Raw genomic sequence first — 22,676 nt, 5'->3', positions numbered from 1 at the left:
AGAGAAGTGGCTTATAGTCCACACTTTTTATAATGGCTTGTCTTATACCACTAAGATGTCTGTTGATGCAGCTGCAGGTGGAGCACTTATGAACAAGAACTACACGGAGGCGTATGCCCTAATTGAAGACATGGCTCAGAATCATTACAAATGGACCGACGAGAGAGCCATCTCTAGTTCTTCATCCTCCAAAAGGGAGGCAGGTATACACGAAGTCTCTAACTATGATCACCTTGCTTCTAAAATTGATACACTAACTGAAAAACTTGAAAAATTCAATGTTAGTGCTATCAATTCTGCTTCTACTCCTTCTTGTGAAATATGTGGTATAACTGGTCATGCTGGTGTTGATTGCCAACTAGGTGGTGCTATTAACGGTGTTGAGCAAATGAACTATGCTCAATACAACCAAGGGATGAGACAAAATCAAAATTTTTATAAAAATCAAAATCCCTATGGACAAGTAGCACCACCCGGTTATGCAAACAACCAAAGATTCACTCAGAAATCCAATTTGGAAATTTTGTTGGAAAACTCTGTTGCCAACCAAAACAAACAACTTCAAGAACTCAAAAACCAAACTGGATTTCTGAATGATTCTCTTTCCAAGCTCAATACCAAGGTTGATTCTATTGCTACTCACTCTAAAATGCTTGAAACACAAATCGCTCAAATAGCCCAACAAGTGGCTACATCTTCCCAAACACCGGGAGTCTTTCCTGGTCAAACCGAAGCCAATCCCAAAGCCCAAGTTAATGTCATATCTTTTAGGGGTAGTAAGTTAGGCGAAACTTTTGCTAAGGTTAAAAACATTGGGAAAGAAAATGTCAAGCCCTTAGGTGATAAAGTCGTGATAGAAGAAGCTAAACCACTTGAAGAAAACAAAACTCCATCCCCCTTAAATCCTGAAAAGCTTAAACTAGAGGGTAAGTTTGAAAAATTTGTTAACATACTTAGGAAGATTTGCATTAAACTTCCATTTGCTGAAGCTTTGTCTAGGATGCCTCTATACGCCAAGTTTTTAAAGGAAATTTTTTCAAAGAAAAGGGCTATAGAGCATAATGAGACAATAGCCTTGGCTGAGGAAACTAGTACAATCATCCAAGAAGCACCCCCTAAGCTTAGAGATCCAGGTAGCTTTGCCATACCATGTGAAATTGGGAATGAAACCATAAACAAAGCCTTATGTGACTTAGGAGCTAGTGTTAGTTTGCTGCCTTTGTCTCTTCTTAAAAGGATAGGGATAGGAGAGTTGAAACCTACCGAGATGGAATTAAAAATTGCTGATCGTTCTACCATGAAACTTGTAGGATTTGTCGAGGACATACCTGTTAAGATAGAAGGGATATACATCCCAACTGATTTTGTAGTCGTTGACATTGAAGAGGACGATGACGTCCCCATAATCCTAGGTAGACCTTTCCTTGCAACTGCAGGAGCTCTCATTGATGTTAAACTTGGTAGGATAGTCTTTCAAGTGAGTGATAAGATGGTAGGATTCGAGTTAGAAAACGTTATGAAAGGTCCCGCTCTTTACTCTTGTTGCATGCTTAACGATCATGTTGTGAAAGAACGTTTTATAGCGTCATCTACACAATATGATATCTTTGATCCATTCTAAGGACTCTTTCTAACCGTCAAGCTAATGACATTAAAAGAGCGCTTCGTGGGAGGCAACCCACGCATTTAAATTGCTTTTGTTTTGTTTTTCTTTGTTTTAAGTTGTTTTGTAGGTAATTGTCCAAGTGTGATTCGAAAAAAAATTAAGAAATTGAAAAATTCTGAAGCCCCCAGGATCAGAGAGGTGGCACGGCCCATGCTATGTATGGCACGGCCGTGCCAAGTTTTTAAAAGAAAATTTGAATGTTGAAGTCAGGAAGATGGCACGGCCCGTGCCAAGGGTGGCACGGCCGTGCCCGTGTTCTAGCCACTATAAACCTAATTTTTCTTCTTCTTCTCCATTCATTCTCAAACCACAAACCTCTCTCTACCTTCAAACTTCTCTCTAAACCTCCATAACCCCCAACCCTTTAAACCTCCATATCTCACTCAATTCTTCACCAAACCACTCAATTCTTTCACCAATCAACCACAAACTTCATCCAAAACAAAAACCACCAATCAAAAAACATCATTCATCCATTCAAACCCATAATTCACCAAAACCCTAATCTTTCAAAACCTAACCCAATCACCACAAAACCTCAACCAATCTCCATAACTAAACCCTTAAACCTTACTTAAACATCCACCCCAACCCTAAACCAATCCTTTCCACCAAAAATCTTCCCAAACCCCAAACTTTCATACCAACCCTAACCAAGGTCAAATGGCTTCAAGAAGAAGACGTGGAAAGGAGCCAGCAAGTTCCTCCGGTCCTCCCCCAAAGAAGCAAGCACAAGTGAAGAATCATGGAATAAGCTTCAAAAACAACAAGCAAAGGGACAGGTATAAAATTCTAATCTCTAAACACTTGCATCCTTCTCGTTATCCTGATCCCAACACTTTAGATGTGCTAGAGCTGTTTGATGATGTTTCTAGGTTGATAGGAAAGTTAGGTTGGACTGATTTGCTGAAACCTATGCGGGGTTATGAAAACTTCACTTATGAATTTTTAAGCTCAATTGTTTTCACTAAAGATAAGTTGAATTTTGATAACCCTAACCATAGAGTTGTTTTTCGGTTGATGAATATTGATTATGACATGTCACTTCAGCACTTTTGTGAAGCCTTAGGTTTTGCGAATGAAGGATTTATTCATGATCATTGGGATCCTAGCCTAAAACCGGATAACTATGACCCAGCTGCCTTTTGGACACGCATCACCGGCGTTTCCAACTATGTTCCTAGAGCCAACAAAGCTAGCAACATCCACAACCCCGCACTTAGGTACCTCCAAAGGGTAACGGCTTGCACTATTTGGGGTAGAACCGAGCTAGGAAACACTAGAACCGATGAATTGTTCATGTTATGGGCAATGCTCCACAACCACCCCGTCAATACTTGTTTTTATTTGATTGATTACCTAGACTTTGTCGGTACTAGACCGGCCGGTAGAGGAGACATAGTGGTGGGTGGCATCATTACATATATAGCTAGATGTTTTGGAGTGGGTGAAGATGAGGGGATCAAACCAATTGAGGGAAACAATAGGCTTAACATAGAAACCCTTATTGCTATGAATTTTATCAAACATCGTCCACCGCTCCATTACCAACTTAAGCTAAATATGCCAATCGTGTTTTTATTGCCTAACCCATCTCGGACTACCACCGAGGTGGAAGAAAATTGGTTGTATGTTAATGATGTGCAGGTTCTTGGTGAGCAAGATGATGAAGAGGGAGAAGGTGCTAACTTGCACCATGATGAAGGAGAAGGTGCTAACTTGCACCAAGAGGGGCACCATGGCCATGAAACCGGTGAGCTTAATGAGAATCAAAGATGGACATGGATTCACAGTGAAATCGAGAGGATGAGCACCGAGCAACAAAGGCAAGGTGTTGAGATCTCCGGCCTTCGCAATGAAGTTCAAAGGGGCAACCGTGTCAATGATGAAAATAATGAGATGCTCCGTCGGATGATGCAACATCTCCAACTTCAAGGTCCTCCCTATGGACCTCAATAACATGTGAGCTTTCCTCTTCCTCTCTTCCCTTCTTTTCTCTCTCTACTCCTCTTCTCCTACTCCTTCTTTCTTCTTCTACTTCTTCTTTTTCTTCTTTTAATTTATTTTTCTTTTGAATCATTGAGGACAATGCTTCCCCTAAGTGTGGGGGGGGGGGGGGGGGGGGGGGGCTAATAAAGTGTCTAGAGTCGTAGTGTCCAAACTCCCTTGAACTTTATTCTTTTGTTTTGTTTTTAAAGCAAGAGGCATGACTAGTAGCTTGTTTTTAATGTAAATATGGCATGAAAATTTTTGTTTTGTCTCTTCTTTAGGTCGCCTCTTGTACATGAAAATAGTTTCTTGTGTTTCTTATGTTCTTGCTATACCCATGGCTTGTTTTAATGTGAAAATTCTCCAATGAGAAAGGCACCCGGTTGCAATCCTTGAGCAAATGTATGAATAGGTATTTTAAGGAACACGTTCTATCTTTGGTGTTAACTTAGACCCTTTAAAGTCTTAAGAGTAAAAGTAGTATAAGTTTGTGTGGGAAAATTAATCAAATTGTTCTTAATTGTTATATTCTTTTTAATTTGTTAAATGGGGCGGGAGAATGGCACCAACACGAGGGGGAAAGGACAATCCCTAACTTCCTAATTGTGGTGGTGACTCCCTAATTTGAACCTAAAGTGAAACAAATCCATCAATGCTAGGGGGAAAGGACAATTACATCCAAAAAGACTTCCTACGCGGAGATGAAACAAACAATAATTTTGGAGCAAAAGAAAGAGGACTGGAGCAAAATACAGCGCAAGAATACGAAGATACGGGGCAAAAATACAGTCCCCCTTACCAGAAGCTTGGCACGGCCCGTGCCAACATGTGGCACGGCCGTGCCCGTCCCCAGAGTCTCTTTTGCTGCTTTTTCTTCAGGCCCAAGTTACCCTGTTGCAGCTTTACTGTTTTACCCTTTTAGTTGCTTAGTTTCTAAGTCGATTGTAAAGCTATAAATAGAGTAGCTCTCCACCATAAACAATCACGCTTTACTTTACTTTGTTTATTTCAATTGCTATTTTCAATAAAGTCTTTATTTCGTTTTACTTTCTTCTTTGCAAATTACTTTTATCGCATTCTCTCTTCTTCCCCCATGTCTACGATGAACATGAGTGAGTAGACTTCTTTGTCTTGGGATCGTTGGATAAGTCTAATGACGTTATCCGGATCAAGCCAAGTCTTAAACCCTAATTAATTATTACCCTAATTCCTAATCTAAATTCACCGTTTTAACATGAATTAATTATTATCAAACTGTGGAAGCGAACGCGGAGGGTTTGATAATGGTTAATTCATCATCACAGATATCAATTCATAAAGCGAACGCGGAGCTTTGATATCCGAACAAGTGAATTTAGACAAGGGTTGCGAAACATGAGAATAGTCTAGCAAACCTTGGGACACATAAAGTTTCGATCTTCAAGGGTCCCAAAGGCAATCACCCATGAGAATAGGTGTGGTTGTTGGAGGGATACACTCACTGACTTCGAAAGGAGCTGTGATATGCTAAAGAGAAACTTGTCCTTAGTAATTAGGATTAACGTTTAATTATAAGTTTAAGGCTTGCTTGTGAAAAGATTCGTTATTATGATGAACCAATGATCCCAAGGCTTTTTAATATTATTGTTATTTACCTTCAAAAACTGCACTCTCCAACTTCTTATTTCTTTCTCTTCTAATCAATTTCTAAAAGCTAATTGGATTGACCAACTCCCTAGCGGAACGATAACTCTACTTACTACTATTACTTCGATAGGCCGTGCACTTGCGGTTTGGCCCTATCAACGTGTAGTGACTTTCCACCAACGCTATAGTCGCTTTTTAACAATACAGGATAGCGTATTAAAGAAATTGCACACATAATGAAATTTTAACGATTTTCTCTAATAAACATGCATGATATACTGAATGATATACTGAATGCTAGAGATGGCTAATCACACCAGAGGATGTGGCTTTCTAAATTGAGCGTTGCACTTTAGATAGTTAAGTGTGTGTGTGTGTGTATAAAAACTACGAAATTGCTAAGGTCTTAACATTGATTGAAAAATTAAATGGTGGTAGTACCTTTATATAGTGCACCATTCACTTTAGACAAGGAAATTACTAAAATCCTATGTTTCTCAAACCCAAAAATAAACTAGCCAGAAAACCTAAAATAGAATAACAGAAACAGTTATTCGGGTTACTTTGTTCCATTTAACTTTAATTAGGAAACAAAAAGCAACGTTCACCTTTGAGCCGAACATGATGGATGATTCCAGAAGTGTAATTCTGAAGGCCTTCAAAAGGATAAAGCTGGCTGTAGATGAGGGATTCACCCTTTGCTTCATTACTAATTCAAGTCTAGAAGTTCCATATTTAACAACACTTGAGACAGTTGTAGGGACTAATGGCTTGATGTTGTTACCAATTTGATATTCCCCTAACATGATCATATCATCAACAAAGCAAAATACATTACATCGTTCCATAGAAATAACAAAAATAAAAACCATGTTAATTTATGCTTAAATCATCAACTACATCCATCAACAAAACTATACAGAGTATGAACTTGCCACATACAGTTACTATTTTCCTTATTTTAATTTTTTTCAAGAAATAAATACAGGAAATAGAAGATGCACTGACATGTAAAATAGTTTTGCATTGTCATCCAATAAGAAACTAACTATTTTACACTCTCAGTGCATCACCATAAAAGCTATCAAATCAAGAACACGAAAGCATTATCTGCAAGATCAAGAATCATGACCGGACTACAACCGTTCTCACTTCATCATATCATCTTCTATTTTCTCCAACTCTAACATTATCATATCATCAACAAAGCAAAATGCCTAACACGGTTCTGTAAAAAATAAAATAAAATAAAAAAAACATTCATTTATGTTCAAATCATCAACTACATCCCACCAACAAAACTTTACAGACGATGTATTCAGTTTCCATTCTCATTATCTCCCCATGTGAAATTCCAGCATTTTCTATCTATTTCATCACAAATATGCATAAGCAGCAATGTTGATTGCATAACATAGCTAGGCATTGCTTGGATAACTGATTTAGCCAGAGTAAGCCTTCCTGCAAATGAGTGTTTTCGACTTCCACATACTTAGCCGCTGATCCACCTTTTCAATAATGAACTGAAATGATCTCTTGTTTTCTATTTTGTGAAGGAGGGGCACACCCAAGTATTTTCCTAGATCTTCTGTGCTCTGCAAATCAACAACCTCGCAAATTTGCCACGGAGTTTCCAAGGAACATTCTTGTTTTGTCCTTGCTCACTTTTTGACCAGAACTCCTACAAAATAAATCCAAAATAATGTTGATGTAGTTATTCTGCTCCAACTTTGCTTCAGAAAACAGGAGCAAATCATCATCAAATGCTAAATGCGCTAATTTTGGAGTGCTTCTAGGAATTTGAATCGGTTTCCAAATGTCTTTCAGCACCGCCAAATTTATCAGATGGAAAAGTCTCTCGATACACAAGACAAAAAGATATGGTGAAAGAGGATGCCCCTGGATGGGCAGAAACTATCTAGGGCTTCCCCATTCCAAAGCACCTGCATCCTCGCCGTTGAAATACACTGCATAGTGACATCAATAAAATCCAGAGGAAGGCCACTGTCTTGAACAGTCTCTTTCACAAAACTCCACTTTAACCTGTCATATGCTTTCTACAAGTCAATCTGATAGAACCCTGGACCCACCAAGGGCCAAGAGAATTGTAACCAAGCCTGTTTGGACTAGGAACTATGTTCTTAAGTAGTATTGGGCCTTTATTTCATTACTTGTCCTTGTAAGGGTTACTTTGGGAGACCCAGGCCCAATTAACTTGTAGCAAGTCTAGATGCTTGACCTAGCTATATAAAGGAACAGTGTGCCACTTTCTGGATATGAATAAAAAACTGAACTTTTATCTTTGTTGTTTTGTGTTTTCTTCTTCGTTTTCCTTTTGGCATAGCTTAGTTTTTGTTGTTAACCTATCACAGCTCCATCATTGGTGCTTTCATTGCTTCACTCAATGCCTCCTAAACCCCCCAGCACTTCCGCTAAAGACCTTGATGAAGCCTTACAAGCCACTCAACACCGGTTGGAAGAAGCCCTTCAACACCGCCTGGAGGAATCCCTTCAAGCCACCCACCTTCACTTCAATGAGCAGCTAGGAATCATCCACACCAAGCTGGACAACCAACAACAACTGATGGATTCGAGGGATGAAAATTTCTTGCGCATCCTTAACGACCGCCATGATTCCCTCACCACCTTACTCACCACGGCGCTGCAACAACGGCCACCTCCGTCCGACCCTCCTCCACCACCACTAGTGACCTCAGGTAACACTCTTGCTGTCGTATACACAAACCCATTATTGCACTCACCAGGCCCCTCTTCCCAGCCACACAACACATATTCCTCGCCACTACTATACACACCCAGCACTGGTTCCACCACCACCACTTCACCCTTGCTCCTCCACACCAACACACAACCTTTGTTCACATCTCCTTTTTCACCCATACCGGTTTCTCTTCCGACCACATATCACCACACCCCGCTACCACAACCTACTATTTTTCCCCTAAACCACCAACACACATCCCCACCTACACAACAATTTCACGGCAGCAACTTATACCCTCACCTCACACCCCCATTACAACACTCAACATACCCACCCACACCACAAACAGCTTCAAACCCACAAAACCCAACAAACACTCCTTTCCGTACACCAAAAATTGAACTTACCCCTTTCGATGGCAACGAACCATTGGAATGGCTATTTCAAGCCGAGCAATTTTTCTCATTTTACAACATTGCAAACGAAAGCCGATTGTCTTTAGCCTCTTTTTACATGAAGGGTGATGCTCTTAATTGGTATAAGTGGATGTATCAAAATCATCAACTTTTTGATTGGCCTTCGTTTTCTAAAGCCCTTGAGCTTCGCTTTGGCCCTTCCACCTATGAAAATCATCAAGCCCAACTCTTTAAGTTGCGTCAATATGGCACGGTTTCGGACTACCAAACCCAATTTGAAAAATTAGGGAATCATGTCATAGGATTACCACCCGATGCTTTGCTAAATTGCTTCATATCCGGCCTTGTTCCCGAAATCCGTCATGAACTAGCGGTCCAACGCCCTTACACAATTACCCAAGCTATTGGCCTTGCAAAACTTATTGAAGCAAAGATCAAGGACTCTAAAAACCGACCCACAAGACCCCAAACTCAACAACCCAACCCACCACTACAACAAACTGTTTTTCCTCCTATTCCTAAGATACCTACAAATTTCAACCCACTAGCCACAAAGCCACCCCTAACCGGCCAAAGTTCACAACCCACCAAACTCCCCATTCGCCGTCTCACATCCTCACAACTACAAGAACGGCGAGCACAAGGCCTATGTTACAATTGTGATGAGAAATATGTCATGGGTCACCGATGCGCAACGGGTCGTTACCTCTTACTCATTTTGGAACCGGATATGGAAGAGGAAACTGAGGTACTAATTGATGATCCAGAAACTGTTGCTGAACCAGAAACCTACTTCTACCTATCTGCCCAAGCACTAACCGTCCAACCCTCGCCTAGCACACTCAAATTCCGAGACTTACTTTATGGTCTTCCCGTTTCGGTTTTAATCGACACCGGAAGTACACATAACATTTTACAACCACGCATTGCTACTCACCTTCACCTACTCACCACACCAATTCAACCATTTTCAGTCATGGTTGGTAATGGCTCACGCATCCAATGCACGGGTCACTGCTCCAACGTACCTATCACACTTCAAAATCATTTTTTTCACATCCCCTTCTACCTATTACCTATTGAAGGAGCTGATGTAGTCCTCGGTATGGAATGGTTGAAAACGCTTGGGCCCATTGGAGCAGATTTCTCCATACCTGCCATTTCCTTTTCACACAACAATGCCACTATCACTCTTAGGGGTGAAAACATCAAACAACCCACACAATCAACTTATCACCACATATGCCACCTTTTCCACACAGATTCCATTGCCTCCTTACACATACTCACAAGCTCTCCCACAACCGAGCAACCACAACTATCCCCACCCACCAATTCGCTCTCCACCGACCTCCCACATGAAATTCGTTCCCTCATCCAAGCTTATGATCCTATCTTTCAAATACCCCGTGGCCTGCCACCTAACCGACCACATAACCATCAAATACCACTTTTACCCAACACCGCTCCCATCAATGTTAAACCTTATCGTTACCCTCATTCCCAAAAAGAGGCCATGGCCACCATAATCAATGACATGCTCAAAGAAGGAGTCATTACCCCAAGTAACAGCCCATACTCTTCCCCTGTGTTGTTGGTTAGAAAAAAAGATGGAACCTGGCATTTTTGTGTAGACTACCGGGCCCTAAATGCTGTCACGGTGAAAGACCGTTTCCCTATACCAACCATTGATGAACTTTTGGATGAATTGGGTGCAGCAACTGTTTTCACTAAGCTGGATTTGCGATCGGGTTATCATCAAATTCGGGTTATGCCAAAAGATACACACAAAACAGCTTTTCGTACTTTCGACGGTCATTACGAGTTCTTAGTTATGCCTTTTGGGCTATCTAATGCTCCGTCTACTTTCCAATCTGCTATGAATGATTTATTCCACCCTTTTTTGCGTAAATTTGTCTTAGTTTTCTTCGATGATATATTGGTTTTTAGCAATTCTTTGACCGACCATTTACATCATTTACAACTGGTTCTGGATTTGCTTTATAAAAATCAATTTTTTGTCAAATTGTCTAAGTGTGTGTTTGCAGTGCCTAAAGTGGACTATCTGGGACATGTTATATCGGCAAATGGAGTCTCACCTGACCCGGAGAAAATCAAGGCCATTCTTGACTGGCCGGTTCCTCTCTCTCTCACAGCTTTACGTGGATTTTTGGGACTTACCGGATTCTACCGTCGGTTTGTACGCAACTATGCTACTATTGCAGCACCACTTACAGACTTGTTAAAAGCTACAAAATACACATGGAATACAGCAGCAGAAACAGCTTTTACAAATCTAAAGACAACTATGACTACAACTCCGGTTCTACTTCTGCCAGATTTTGCCAAGACTTTCACTCTTGATACCGACGCTTCCGGTGTTGCCATTGGAGCCGTCCTTTCCCAAGATGGCCATCCTCTTGCTTTTTTCAGCCGTAAGATGTGCTCCCGCTTGCAGCGTTCATCAGTTTATGTCAGAGAGTTATACGCCATCACCGAGGCTGTCAAGAAATGGCGGCAATACCTGATTGGAAGACATTTTCACATATTCACGGATCAGAAGAGCCTCAAAGAGTTGTTAACTCAGACCATACAAACTCCAGAACAACAGAAATGGGCGGCTAAATTGCAGGGATTTAGTTTTGAAATCCATTACAAACCCGGAAAAACTAACCTTGTAGCTGATGCTTTAAGCCGAAAAAGCACTGATGACACTGCAGCATTGCTCTTGATTGTCTCCTCCACCATTCCACATCTTCTGGAGGACCTGCGCAAATTCTATACCAGTCACGCTCAAGGCCAACAGTTACTACAGCATCTCACCGCCAACAGTGATTCATGTTATACTTTCAAAGATGGATTATTGTTTTTCAAGGAACGGATTTTCATTCCAGATTTACCTGATTGGAGAACAGCAATCATCTCAGAATATCACAACTCCCCATCAGCAGGTCATTCCGGTGCTAAACCCACACTCTCAAGGTTGGCTGCCTCTTTCCTTTGGCCAGGCGCGCATAAGGATGTGAAAACATGGGTACAGCAGTGCTCTGTGTGCCAGCAAAACAAGTACCTGCCATCAAAAAAACAAGGTATATTACAACCCTTGGAAACACCACAACAGGTATGGGAAGATCTCTCCATGGATTTTATCACACATTTGCCAAATTCTCATGGCCACACAGCAATCTGGGTCGTGTGTGACAGGTTGTCAAAATTTGTTCACTTTATAGCTCTCCCAACCAGATTTGGCGCCAAAGATCTGGCCATCAGGTTCTCCACTGAAATCTTTAGATTACATGGCATCCCAAAGTCAATAATTTCAGATAGAGACCCTATATTTTTAAGTACTTTCTGGAAAGAACTCTTTAGAGTCCAAGGCACAACTTTAAGGTTCAGTTCAGCATATCACCCGGAGACCGACGGTCAAACCGAAGTGGTCAACAGAAGTTTAGAAACGTACCTCCGCTGTTTCGCTAGTGACCATCCTCGCCAATGGTTTCGCTTCCTGCATCTGGCCGAATACTGGTTCAATTCAAGTTTTCACTTCGCTATTAAGATGTCACCGTTTGAAGCACTCTATGGCAGACCCCCACCTTCCATCCGTGACTACACCAAAGGGAAAACTTCTGTTACCGATCTGGAGACCTCACTGCTGCACAGACAACAGGTTTTAAGAACTCTCAAGGAAAACCTTCAAAGAAGCAAGCAAAAAATGGAATCTCAGGCAAATCAGAAAAGAAGAGACTGTACCTTTGAAGTGGGACAGCTGGTATGGTTGCGCCTCCAACCCTACAGGCAACACACCGTTCACCGTCGCGCCTCTCCCAAGCTAGCTAAGCGTTACTACGGTCCGTTTGCTGTCCTCCGTCGCATCGGCGCCGTAGCATATGAACTGAACCTTCCTCCAACCTCTAGGATCCACCCGGTCATCCACATCTCACAACTCAAAGCCTATTATGGACAGAGCCCCACTGATCATTTTCGCCCCATTCCTCCAGAAGTGGAGAAAGCACTAAACAGCTCGATGTTACACCCAGAAACAGAGGTTGGTCCAACTTCAACCAAGGATAGGGAAAATGAGACAATTTCAGCAGAAAAGAGAGAAGTAGGTTTGGAAGAGAGAGAAGTGCAACAAAACAATGACTCTCCACTGAGCCCAAAAGATGGTTATCTACCATCTGAAGACTTAGTAGATTTCCAAGATTCTTCAAACAATCTGGCTCATTCTACTCCACAAGATCCTTGTTCCACTACCCAAGACAGATCTCAACCGTTGTTTCACCTGCCACCAGCTGGAAAGCAAACCTTGGGAAGCTCTGCTTTTAATCCCAATGTTCCTCTTTCCCCTATTCAATCTCAACCGCTCCATTCACCTACTTCAACCATGAATGGTTCAGCAGAGTCAACTGGCCAGTCAAATGCAAAGCACGATGGAGCTCTCCACACCGGATTACTCAACCCAAACCTTGAGGTCAAGGTTTCTTCCGGACCGGATAGTAGTGATAGAACCCTGGACCCACCAAGGGCCAAGAGAATTGTAACCAAGCCTGTTTGGACTAGGAACTATGTTCTTAAGTAGTATTGGGCCTTTATTTCATTACTTGTCCTTGTAAGGGTTACTTTGGGAGACCCAGGCCCAATTAACTTGTAGCAAGTCTAGATGCTTGACCTAGCTATATAAAGGAACAGTGTGCCACTTTCTGGATATGAATAAAAAACTGAACTTTTATCTTTGTTGTTTTGTGTTTTCTTCTTCGTTTTCCTTTTGGCATAGCTTAGTTTTTGTTGTTAACCTATCACAGCTCCATCACAATCTTAATCACCATCCATCCCTTTCCTGTTCTTCTGCTTCGCATAGAATGAATCATCTCCTGAGTTACAACAATATTATCTCTACTTTGTCTCTTCGGAATGAAACTATTCTGACAAGGGCTGACCAAAGATGCCATAACCGGCCGTAACCTATTAGCCAATAACTTTGTCAATGTTTTATAAGACACATTGCAAAGGCTAATAGGTCTGAAATTCTTTATACAACAAACTGGATCAACTTTTGGAATCAAAGTAATTAAAGTACCGTTAAACATACTAATCTTACTATGATCTCTAAGCGCATCCATAATCAACTTAGAAAAAGAGTTACACACAATATTCCATTGACTTTAGTAGAACACAGCTTGAAGGCCATCTTTTCCAGGTGCTTTGATTGGTCCCGGATTCCGAACTACCTGGTGTATTTCTTGGATTGTGACATCGAGTTGTAAGGAACGACACTCATCTCCTGATAAATGAGGAAAGCTTCCCGTTAAACAAAAAGGCACCACAAAGTTATCATCGGTAAATAATTTCCTGAAGAAACCTGTAAATAAGTCCTACAATTCATGTTGATCACTAATCCACACACCATCCTCGTTTTGGAATATGTCACAAGTGTTCTTCCTTCTTCTAATGGTGGTGATTCTATGGAAATAACTTGTATTTCGATCCCCATAGCAAAACCATTTTGCTCTCGATTTTTGGTACCACAAAACTTCCTTCTGAAGAAGGACTTGATTGTACTCCTGCCACACCTCTTGATATCTTTTTCCCAAGTAACGACTAGGATGGTGAGTTAAAGCATTAGCGAGTCTTTCCATTTCTCCAATCATCTTTTTTTTCCTTTTGAATATATTACCAAAGACGTCTTCATTCCACTTCTTCAAAGCTTTTTGTAGATTCTCGATCTTCAAATCCCAATCACTACTCGAGTTCCAACTATGAGTCATGAACCTATAAAAATCTTCATGAGTCAACCAAGATGCAAGAAACCTGAATGGCCGTCGATGTCTATTAGGTTGTCTTCCCCGATGAAATTGGACAAGAAGCAATCTATCATCCGACTTGAAATAAGGCAAATATAAAACTGAAGCATCTTTATACCGCAACCACCAGTGAATATTGATCAGGCTTCTATCTAGCCTCTGAGAAAGATCACCTCTCTTCCAAGTAAAAGGACTTCCCTGAAATCCCATGTCAATAAGGTTACATTCATCCAGCACGTTCTAAAGTCATACATACCACACAAATGTGGATTTATAGACCCCCCCACGCCTTTCAAACTCATAAAGAATGGCATTGAAGCCTCCCATGACCATCCAAGGCTCATCAATTTCCTCCGCTAATTATCTCAGGTCATCCCACAATTGAATCCGGTTTATGTATCTTGGACTGCCATACACAATAGTCAAAAGCCACATGCTCTCTTGCTTCCAACCAACTCGCAAGTGAATAAATTGGTTGGATTGCGACAACAAATGAACTTGCCAAGAGGTATTATAGCACCAAATACCTCCAGAATGACCATCAGCATCAACAATCAGATTATTAGTAAATCCTGATTATTTTTTTTCCGCCATATTAACCGCCTTGTTACCACTAGAATGAGTTTCCAACAAACAAATCATTGTAAATTGATATTGTCTTAGTAAATCTTTCAGAAGACCTCTCCTTCTGTGCCTCGACAGTTCCAACAAGCAAAATTCATTAAGCAAGATTGGGTGTTTCGGGAACGCATTCCCGCTCGTCGTCACACTGCAACTCAGTGTTTCTCGCAGCTTCTGCGTTATTTTCTGAATCCATATGATCTGATTGATTTTCTTCTGCAAGGACATCCACCCTGCCTTTGTCTAGAACTGTTTTGATGCAGGCTATCTCTATATTCCCTAACTTTGGCAGGTTCTCATGCTATGCAAATTCCAATTCTAGTACTAGTAGCCATGTGCAAATTTCGAAGTATCCTATATTGCTTCTAAACTGGACATTAAGATCTTACTAGAAATGATTCCAACAACCTGAAGCTCCACCTGACCGCAATCTGAAAGCTTGACTTTCTTGAGCACCAACAAAGGCTTTTTCAAGGAAACCTATGACCCCGCCGGTTAAAGTGTAGACTTCCTGAACAACAAAAGAATAGTTAGTTTTGGATTCCAATCATTCTTAAAAATTTAGCAAAATAATAATAATCTAAGTTTTGAAAAAAATATATTTTTGCGAGTCTATTTTAATATAATAAAAAATTTAATACATATTTTTTGTTATTTTTTTATTCACAATTCCATTAACATGTAGTTTTAAACCCTATTATAAAATATGAAACAACCCAAAATAAAATTAAAATATGTGAAAAATTACTAAAGAAAATAAAGCATGGTTATTTAAAAGTTAATTTTATACTCTAAATTATAAAATCAATAGCAAAATATCTAAATTTAATTATCATTGACATTTAAATTATAAATTAATTAATTAATTTCATGAAAATGGGGGTTCAAAATTAATATATATCATAAAAATATTTATTTATGTTAAAATAGATTAAAGTGTATTGCGTATTTAATTATTAAGGGAGAGGGTTGTAATTCAATTAGCTAGTCCTGCCGTTTATTTTGAGATACCCAATTGTATTGAAACTATTATTATCAATGAAATGCTATAAGCATGTTTCCATCAAAAAAAAATCAAGTATTTTGTTCAAGTCAAATTTAGAGAATTTCAAATGACACCTAAAAGCTAGGAATTTCAAATTTCTTCATTGCTATAATTTTTCAAATTTTGCATTTTTGGTCTTCAAATTTTCCAAATTTTTTAAATTGACCACGATAAATTTTCAAATAAGTACAAATTGACCCCTCAAATTTTTTTGAAAATTACAAATTGAACCCTAATTTCAATTTTCAAATTTGGCCTAAAAAATTAAAATTTATAAAAGTTGTCCAAAAATGCTGATAATGAAATTTTTATTACATCATCTAAACAAAAGTATCGAGAAATGAAAGCATTTTAATTGTCTAGAATTATAAATTCTTTAAAATTTCCCAATTATCTCATCCAAACACATTCTAAGGGATTTGAAATAGTAATTTATAGTTTTAGATTTTTCCGGCGAGACGTGGCTTTTTCCGATGATATTCCAACGACCGTATTTACATAGGCTGTACCTCAACGGACCAACTTCATCTCATCATCATTTTATTTCATACATCTACCTATTTGAAGAGAGAGTAATTAATACTAACTATTCTATTGATATAATCCTATTTTCTTTCAATTTTATTTATTTTTATCTTTATTTACAAAGTATGTTCTACTTTATCGATTAAAGAAAAAAAGTAATAGTCATTTTGATCGTGAATGTATAATGAGTAACACAATAGTCTTTTGTATCAAAATTTTAAATAATTTATTTCATTAATAAAAATAGTCATTTTTTTATCAAGCAAAAATGATATATATTAACACTGACACGCACTCTCTTAAACACAACGTGTACTAAAGAGATCACGAAAAATATACAAAGTCAACACTTGAATAGATATACAAATCAGCCAATACCCAAACAAACAAGCGAGTTAATATTATCATAACAATGGTATAACCTCTATTTGACAACATGGTCTCTTTTACTTTTCTAATTTATGTAATAGTTCTTTGCTTGGGATATTTAAAATCGTGGCCCATGATAAATGTTGTAAAAAAGGAAAATATACTTATTTTGGTTTGATGCATTAATGTACTGTGCAACAATTGTATTTTCTTGGTTTATGCAAGTTGCACTTGCAACAACCAAGCTATAACATTAATGGTTTAGTTTTCTTTATCCCCTATCTTGATAAACAGGAAAGTCTTGCCTTTCTCCTTGAGTTTTATGAAAGAAATTATTATGGTTCTACTAGATTTTTACTTCTTTTTTCCTTTTCTATTGATTATAGAAAACAAGTTGAATAATGATGATGGCATGCTATAAACTTCACATTGGAAGTTGATTTCATCTTGCTTTTTGACTGATTGGAAGGGTGGTGTTTGCTACTAGTTTCATACTGAAGAAAACCATTGTAGGGAGATTGATTTTGGACATATTAGGTATATGCACTTTATAAAGATCCCTTGATAATCACTTGCAAGTATGCAGGACAAGAGTAACTTTGAATTGTAAGGTACTAATGTTTTTAAGAAAATGCATGAAGAGGGAAGGTGGTGGAACTGAACTTTCATATTAGATCATGTAAAGTAGTTTGAAGTTATCTTGTATGAACTTTTTTTTTTTTTGGCTTGTTGAAATTAAAGTGATGCTGGACCTATTTATAAGTTACTGATGTATCAAATGGATATAATATGGTCTATATGCATATGAATAGTTAAATATATTGTACGAGACCTACTTAAAATCGATGGCTTCATTCAAAGTTCTAAATGAATAGAAAATAGGACTAGCTTGAAGATACTCGCTCTTTGCTCTATGCAGCAGATTTCTTGGATGCAATAGAATTGGGTGAAGTTTGGTATTTATAAAAGATAGAAAATGTGCATGCTGCATCATTGCTCTACGAGATTGACTTGGAAATATCAATACAACTATACAAGATCATGTACATAAATTCTACTTAAAAAGAAACGATGAATGAAAGAATTGAGAGAAATAAAATCAAAAGAAAAATTAGAGAAGATATATGCATGTTAGCATTTAGGAAGACTATTGAAGAATTCAATAAAATGACAAGTTGCAAAGTTGACCATATAATAGCAGTAAGAGAACAAATAGATCAAATTGTGTTTGAAGAAACATTGAAAGATTTCATCAATATTTTTCAAGTTCTACTTCAATTTATCATAGAAAAACACCAATGTACAATATAATTGTTCTAATATGATATTAAATCAAGTGCAAAAAGTTCAAGTTCAATGAGTATATTTTAGAGTCTCTAGCTACTTGGTTGTTTTGAAGGAGAGGAGAATCTAATGGTAAGTGCACAATCTGTGATTAAAGAACATAGCAAAAAATTGGACTTAGATTCGGAACACATCAACTTGCAATGGAAACGATGCAAATATTTTAGCAAATAGTTGAGTTTTTAAAAATTTATCATATTAATTGTATACATGTATTACAAATCAACGTGTCCATGCAAATGCAAGGGTATGATGCTAGATTTATGAATATGCAAGAACCGACTTTAAAATAATGAGTAAATTACACTCCCCTCCCCTCAAAGATGTTTGAATTACACTCTCCTCCCCTCTTATGTTAAAATATACATTACCCTCCCTTGAAAAGATAAATTTATACTCCCCTCCCCTATAAAATGCTTGAATCACAACCCATTCCCTTAATAATTAAATATGCACTACACTTTAATCTATTTTAATATATATAAATATTTTTATGATATATATAAAATTTGAACAACCATTAAGAAAAATTAATTCTTTTCTTTATAATTTAAATGTCAATGATAATTAAATTTAAATATTTTCCTATTAATTTTATAATTTAGAGTATAAAATTTACCTTAAATAACCATACTTTATTGTCTTTAGTAATTTTCACATATTTTAATTTTAATTTAGGTTATTTCATATTTTATAATAGGGTTTAAAACTAAATGTTAATGCAATTGTGAATAAAAAATAGGGAAAAATATGTATTCAAATTTTGATTATATTAAAATAGACCCGCAATACTATATATTTTTTTTAAGTGTGTTAGATTATTAATTTTTTTTTGCTAGATTATTATAAATAAAAAAAATGAGGGAGTAAAGTGTAGGTTTGAACATAAGAGGGAAGGGGAATGTAATTCAAGCTTCTCTTAGGGGAGGGGAGTGAAATATTTTATAATAGGTTTTAAATAAGAGGGGAGAGGAGTGTATATTTTAACATAAGAAGGGAGGGGAGTGTAATTCAAGCATCTTTGAGAGGAGGGGAGTGTAATTTACTCTAAAATAATTTATCTATTATTATTTTTTAAGCAAATGGGATGCAGATGATAACTGCAGCGCCCTAGATATATATAGATAAAAAAAGGAACAAATAGAGAAGGGGGACATAAACTAAAACCTTCTCAAGCAAAAAAAAAAAAGCAAAAAAAAAGAACAACAAAAACAAACCAAAGAAAAAGAGCAAGACAAGAAACGAACCAACCGCAAATCAGTCTAGTAACCTACCCTTAGAGCGGGTATTATGAACCTGAAAACCCTTCTCCATTTTCTTTTTCTTAGACTTAGATACCACCTCAGTAAATGGCTCTTCACTAGCAGCAGAACGGTTTTTCAAATAATTGACAGATGCTGCTATCTCTTCCTCGTCAGTATAAAGTCGTGACCCCGTGTCAACATTTCCCTTCCAATGTTGTCGCAAAACCTCCAAGTCATGAGCAACATTTGGATTTAAAACAACTTCATTGACAGAACTCCCACCACACCAAGATTGTGGATCTTGAAGATAGTCTTTGGTTTGTCATGGTGTCATAGGCATCATAGATAATTAAAATCTTATTAAATAACCTTTTATTTAATGGTGATAAAATCACCTACCAAAAGTATAAAACCAAAACCTTAAAATCGAAAGAGAAGGATATAAATTTATTAAGTTTTTTCTCTCTGTTTTTTTTTTGTTGAAATATGTTATTTTTACAACCTAAAAGGTTGCAAGGAATTGCTACCATCAAATCCCTTCTTCATATAATGTGCCATGAATTCTTCAAAGCTAGTTTCTCTGTAGATCGGTGGGATTTCTTCTGATAACAATTTCTTAATAGGACCGTAAATTTTTGATGAAGCTTCATCCAAATCATAAAGATTTCCAAAGAAATTAGCCACAGAAACTCTTGGTCCTTTATAACTTAATAACACCCGATGATAAACACTGACAAAATTGTCATTTGTTATAAGCTGTAGCATTGACAAATAAATTTTTGTAAGTATATAATTACAATGACATCTAAGTAACTATGAAGTATGGATTTTTTTTCTTTTCACTTTATTTAGTTTTTCGTTTCTTCCATTTTTTAAATATCTTTTAAACTTATAGAAATAAAAAAAGATAAATGTAAATTATGGATTGAACAACTAATTTTCAATAAACTTTTTAATTTCTTAATTCTACTCAAGCATACTTTGTAAAAAAGAAAGAAATAATGACAATAATAATCTCTGAAATAAAACATATAACTACTAAAAAGTTATATAATACTGATTCAATACATACTTGCAAAAGATCTCCTACGTTGACAACAAGAGCTCCATGCACAGGAGAAACGTTAAACCATTGATTCTCATGAAGAACTTGAAGACCACCCAATTGATCTTGTAGAACTATTGCCATGAAACCAGGATCAGTGTGCTTGGATGCACCCATAGTTAATTCAGGTTCAGGACATGGTGGGTAATAATGACCCTGAACATAAAGTGCTTCTAAGCAATTCAATTCTTTGAGATAAGATGGATCCAACCCAAGAGCATCTGAGAATAACGCAAATATGGTGTTACCTAATGCCATTATTTTGCTGGAATATTCAATTATAATATCTCTGCAAGTACACAAACAATTGTAAAAAATTAAATAATTTGAATCTACCATTTGTAAAAATTAAATACACAAATGGCTAATAATAATAAAACCAATTCTCAAATGTTAACTTTAAGAAAATTTTGTTGAAAGAAAAACTTCAAGAAAATTTAATATCTAAATCTAAAGTTATTTGAAAAAAAAAGTGTTAGTGTAAAACAATCATATTATAGGAATGCACTTACACAAATATTTCCAGGGTTGCGTTTTAAATAATATCATTAGTTATCCATGGGGTGTCGGCTCAATAATAAGAGTTTAACCTTGTTAAATGATCATTGATATCACTTTAATTAATAATAATTCTATCTTTCCCCATTTACCTTTTAATTAATAATAATAATAATAATAATAATAATAATAATAATAATAATAATAATAATAATAATAATAATAATAATAATAATAATAATAATAATATCCCCAACAAAATAATACAAACATCCTAGAGAGACTGTTGTCATATTAATCATAAATTATGTTGGTTGGGTGAGGGAGTTAAAGAATGAAGTAATAAGGAGTTTAAAGGTCGGATCCTCATTCCCAACATAATATTGACACTTACAACAATACTAACATTTTAAAAAAATATAAATGATGTCAAAATTAACCGATTACCTAAAAACTTCAGGAAATTCTTCAGATTTGGGCGGATTAGGAGCCATAGAACATCCAAAACTATCTCTCCAGTTAACAAACTTGTTTTGATACAAGCTAGTATTGGAAAAATAAACAATATTCTTTTTAGTATCACGATTATAAAATTGTCTCCTCACTTCAGAGTCTTGTTCATGAAACCTACGAAATCCATCAAGCATTTCATCCAATACATAAATGGGAATTTCATGATTGATCACTTGAAAAAATCCCCACTCCTTGCATGCAGTTCGAATTTGATTAAGTACTTCAATACGACGAGCTGGATCAACGTGAATGCCCTTGAGGTCTATGATAGGAACACTCAATGTTGAGTTATTGTTTGAGTTATCAAAGATGTTCAGTTCTCCAGAATAAAACATGCGTGGGATCTTTGTCACCCCACATTCCACAAGACCTCTTACACCAACTTTTGATTCATCAAAAGCTTTCACTTCAACATTTCTATCATATGCAGAATTAGTGTTTTCATGTGATAAATTTGAGCTATTGAGCTCCATATTGAGAGAAAAAACAAAAAATCAAGTATGATGAAGATAACTTTTGTTTTTTCGAATGCAAGGTTATTTAATAGATGTCATGTGTATTTACTTGGTCAAACAATGTAGACTGATAATTTATGAATTACTATATTTACTAAGTCGTGTGTATTTATTCAGTCAAAATAAGTATAAATGTTTTACCGATATTTTACAAACGTGTTATATACATGAGTAAGGGATCCATGGACACCAAATCTCAATCATTGATTTTATTTAATCAAAGGTTAATAATAGTGCCACGTTTTTACTATTATTGTTTTTAATGATTACATAACCCAAATTGAAAACATGATCCTATCATAATTCTCTTTATTCTCTTGTCTGCAAAATTGAAATACTCCATAACTGAATAATTAAAATACTTTCAAAATATCTTTATGTTGACTTTTTGTATAATTAAAATTGAAATACTTCCATTTCAAAATTGAAATACTTCCATAACTGAATAATTAAAATACTTCCATTTCTGAATAATTAAAATACTTCCAAAATTGGGAACATCTATAGAAAATTCACAGGCTTCAAAAGTTGGATTTTTTGTATGTTTCTTGAGGATAGAATGCCCTAGTTGATTTTTGTTGCTGTGGAGAACTGTTTCAAAGTGCTTTAAATACTGCTCTTATCAATTGATTTGGTGTTGGATTTTATCTGTCTTCGCCACTGTTTCAAAGTGT

At 36.9% G+C, this 22,676-nt stretch overlaps 3 protein-coding genes across 3 annotated transcripts; 1 reads left to right on the top strand and 2 right to left on the bottom strand.

Moving 5' to 3' along the window:
* Positions 1–7,685: 7,685 nt before the first annotated feature.
* On the top strand, positions 7,686–13,001 carry LOC146907038 (uncharacterized). Its single transcript, XM_085729022.1, has one exon. It carries the CDS (start codon positions 7,686–7,688, stop codon positions 12,999–13,001), a length of 5,316 nt encoding a protein of 1,771 aa, XP_085585148.1.
* Positions 13,002–13,584: 583 nt separating this feature from the next.
* LOC146907037 (uncharacterized) lies at positions 13,585–14,433 on the bottom strand. Its single transcript, XM_085729021.1, has 2 exons — positions 13,896–14,433; positions 13,585–13,781 (listed from the first exon to the last, which is right to left on the bottom strand). The coding sequence occupies exons 1-2, from the start codon at positions 14,431–14,433 to the stop codon at positions 13,585–13,587; spliced, it is 735 nt and encodes a 244-aa protein (XP_085585147.1).
* Positions 14,434–19,746: 5,313 nt separating this feature from the next.
* LOC146907036 (1-aminocyclopropane-1-carboxylate oxidase homolog 1-like) lies at positions 19,747–21,960 on the bottom strand. The gene is made up of 3 exons (XM_085724078.1): positions 21,422–21,960; positions 20,444–20,765; positions 19,747–20,127 (listed from the first exon to the last, which is right to left on the bottom strand). The coding sequence occupies exons 1-3, from the start codon at positions 21,958–21,960 to the stop codon at positions 19,867–19,869; spliced, it is 1,122 nt and encodes a 373-aa protein (XP_085580204.1). The 3' UTR covers positions 19,747–19,866.
* Between the last annotated feature and the right edge of the window lie 716 nt (positions 21,961–22,676).

Source organism: Medicago sativa, chromosome 7 (genome assembly GCF_051527215.1).
Source record: "Medicago sativa cultivar Bolivia chromosome 7, Bolivia_mono, whole genome shotgun sequence".
Classification (NCBI taxonomy): Eukaryota; Viridiplantae; Streptophyta; class Magnoliopsida; order Fabales; family Fabaceae; genus Medicago; species Medicago sativa.
Note: the sequence above shows the minus strand (reverse complement) of the source record. Positions and strands in the feature narration are given on the sequence as shown.

Excerpts from the sequence above, each read along its gene's own strand:
- LOC146907038 (XM_085729022.1), top strand. The coding sequence starts at position 7,686 with ATGCCTCCTAAACCCCCCAGCACTTCCGCTAAAGACCTTGATGAAGCC.
- LOC146907037 (XM_085729021.1), bottom strand. The coding sequence starts at position 14,433 with ATGGGATTTCAGGGAAGTCCTTTTACTTGGAAGAGAGGTGATCTTTCT. Across the intron at positions 13,782-13,895 it reads CTATGGGGATCGAAATACAA|GTTTCTTCAGGAAATTATTT; the intron begins GTTATTTCCATA and ends ACTTATTTACAG.
- LOC146907036 (XM_085724078.1), bottom strand. The coding sequence starts at position 21,960 with ATGGAGCTCAATAGCTCAAATTTATCACATGAAAACACTAATTCTGCA. Across the intron at positions 20,766-21,421 it reads GAATTTCCTGAAGTTTTTAG|AGATATTATAATTGAATATT; the intron begins GTAATCGGTTAA and ends GTGTACTTGCAG. Across the intron at positions 20,128-20,443 it reads ACGTAGGAGATCTTTTGCAA|CTTATAACAAATGACAATTT; the intron begins GTATGTATTGAA and ends TCAATGCTACAG.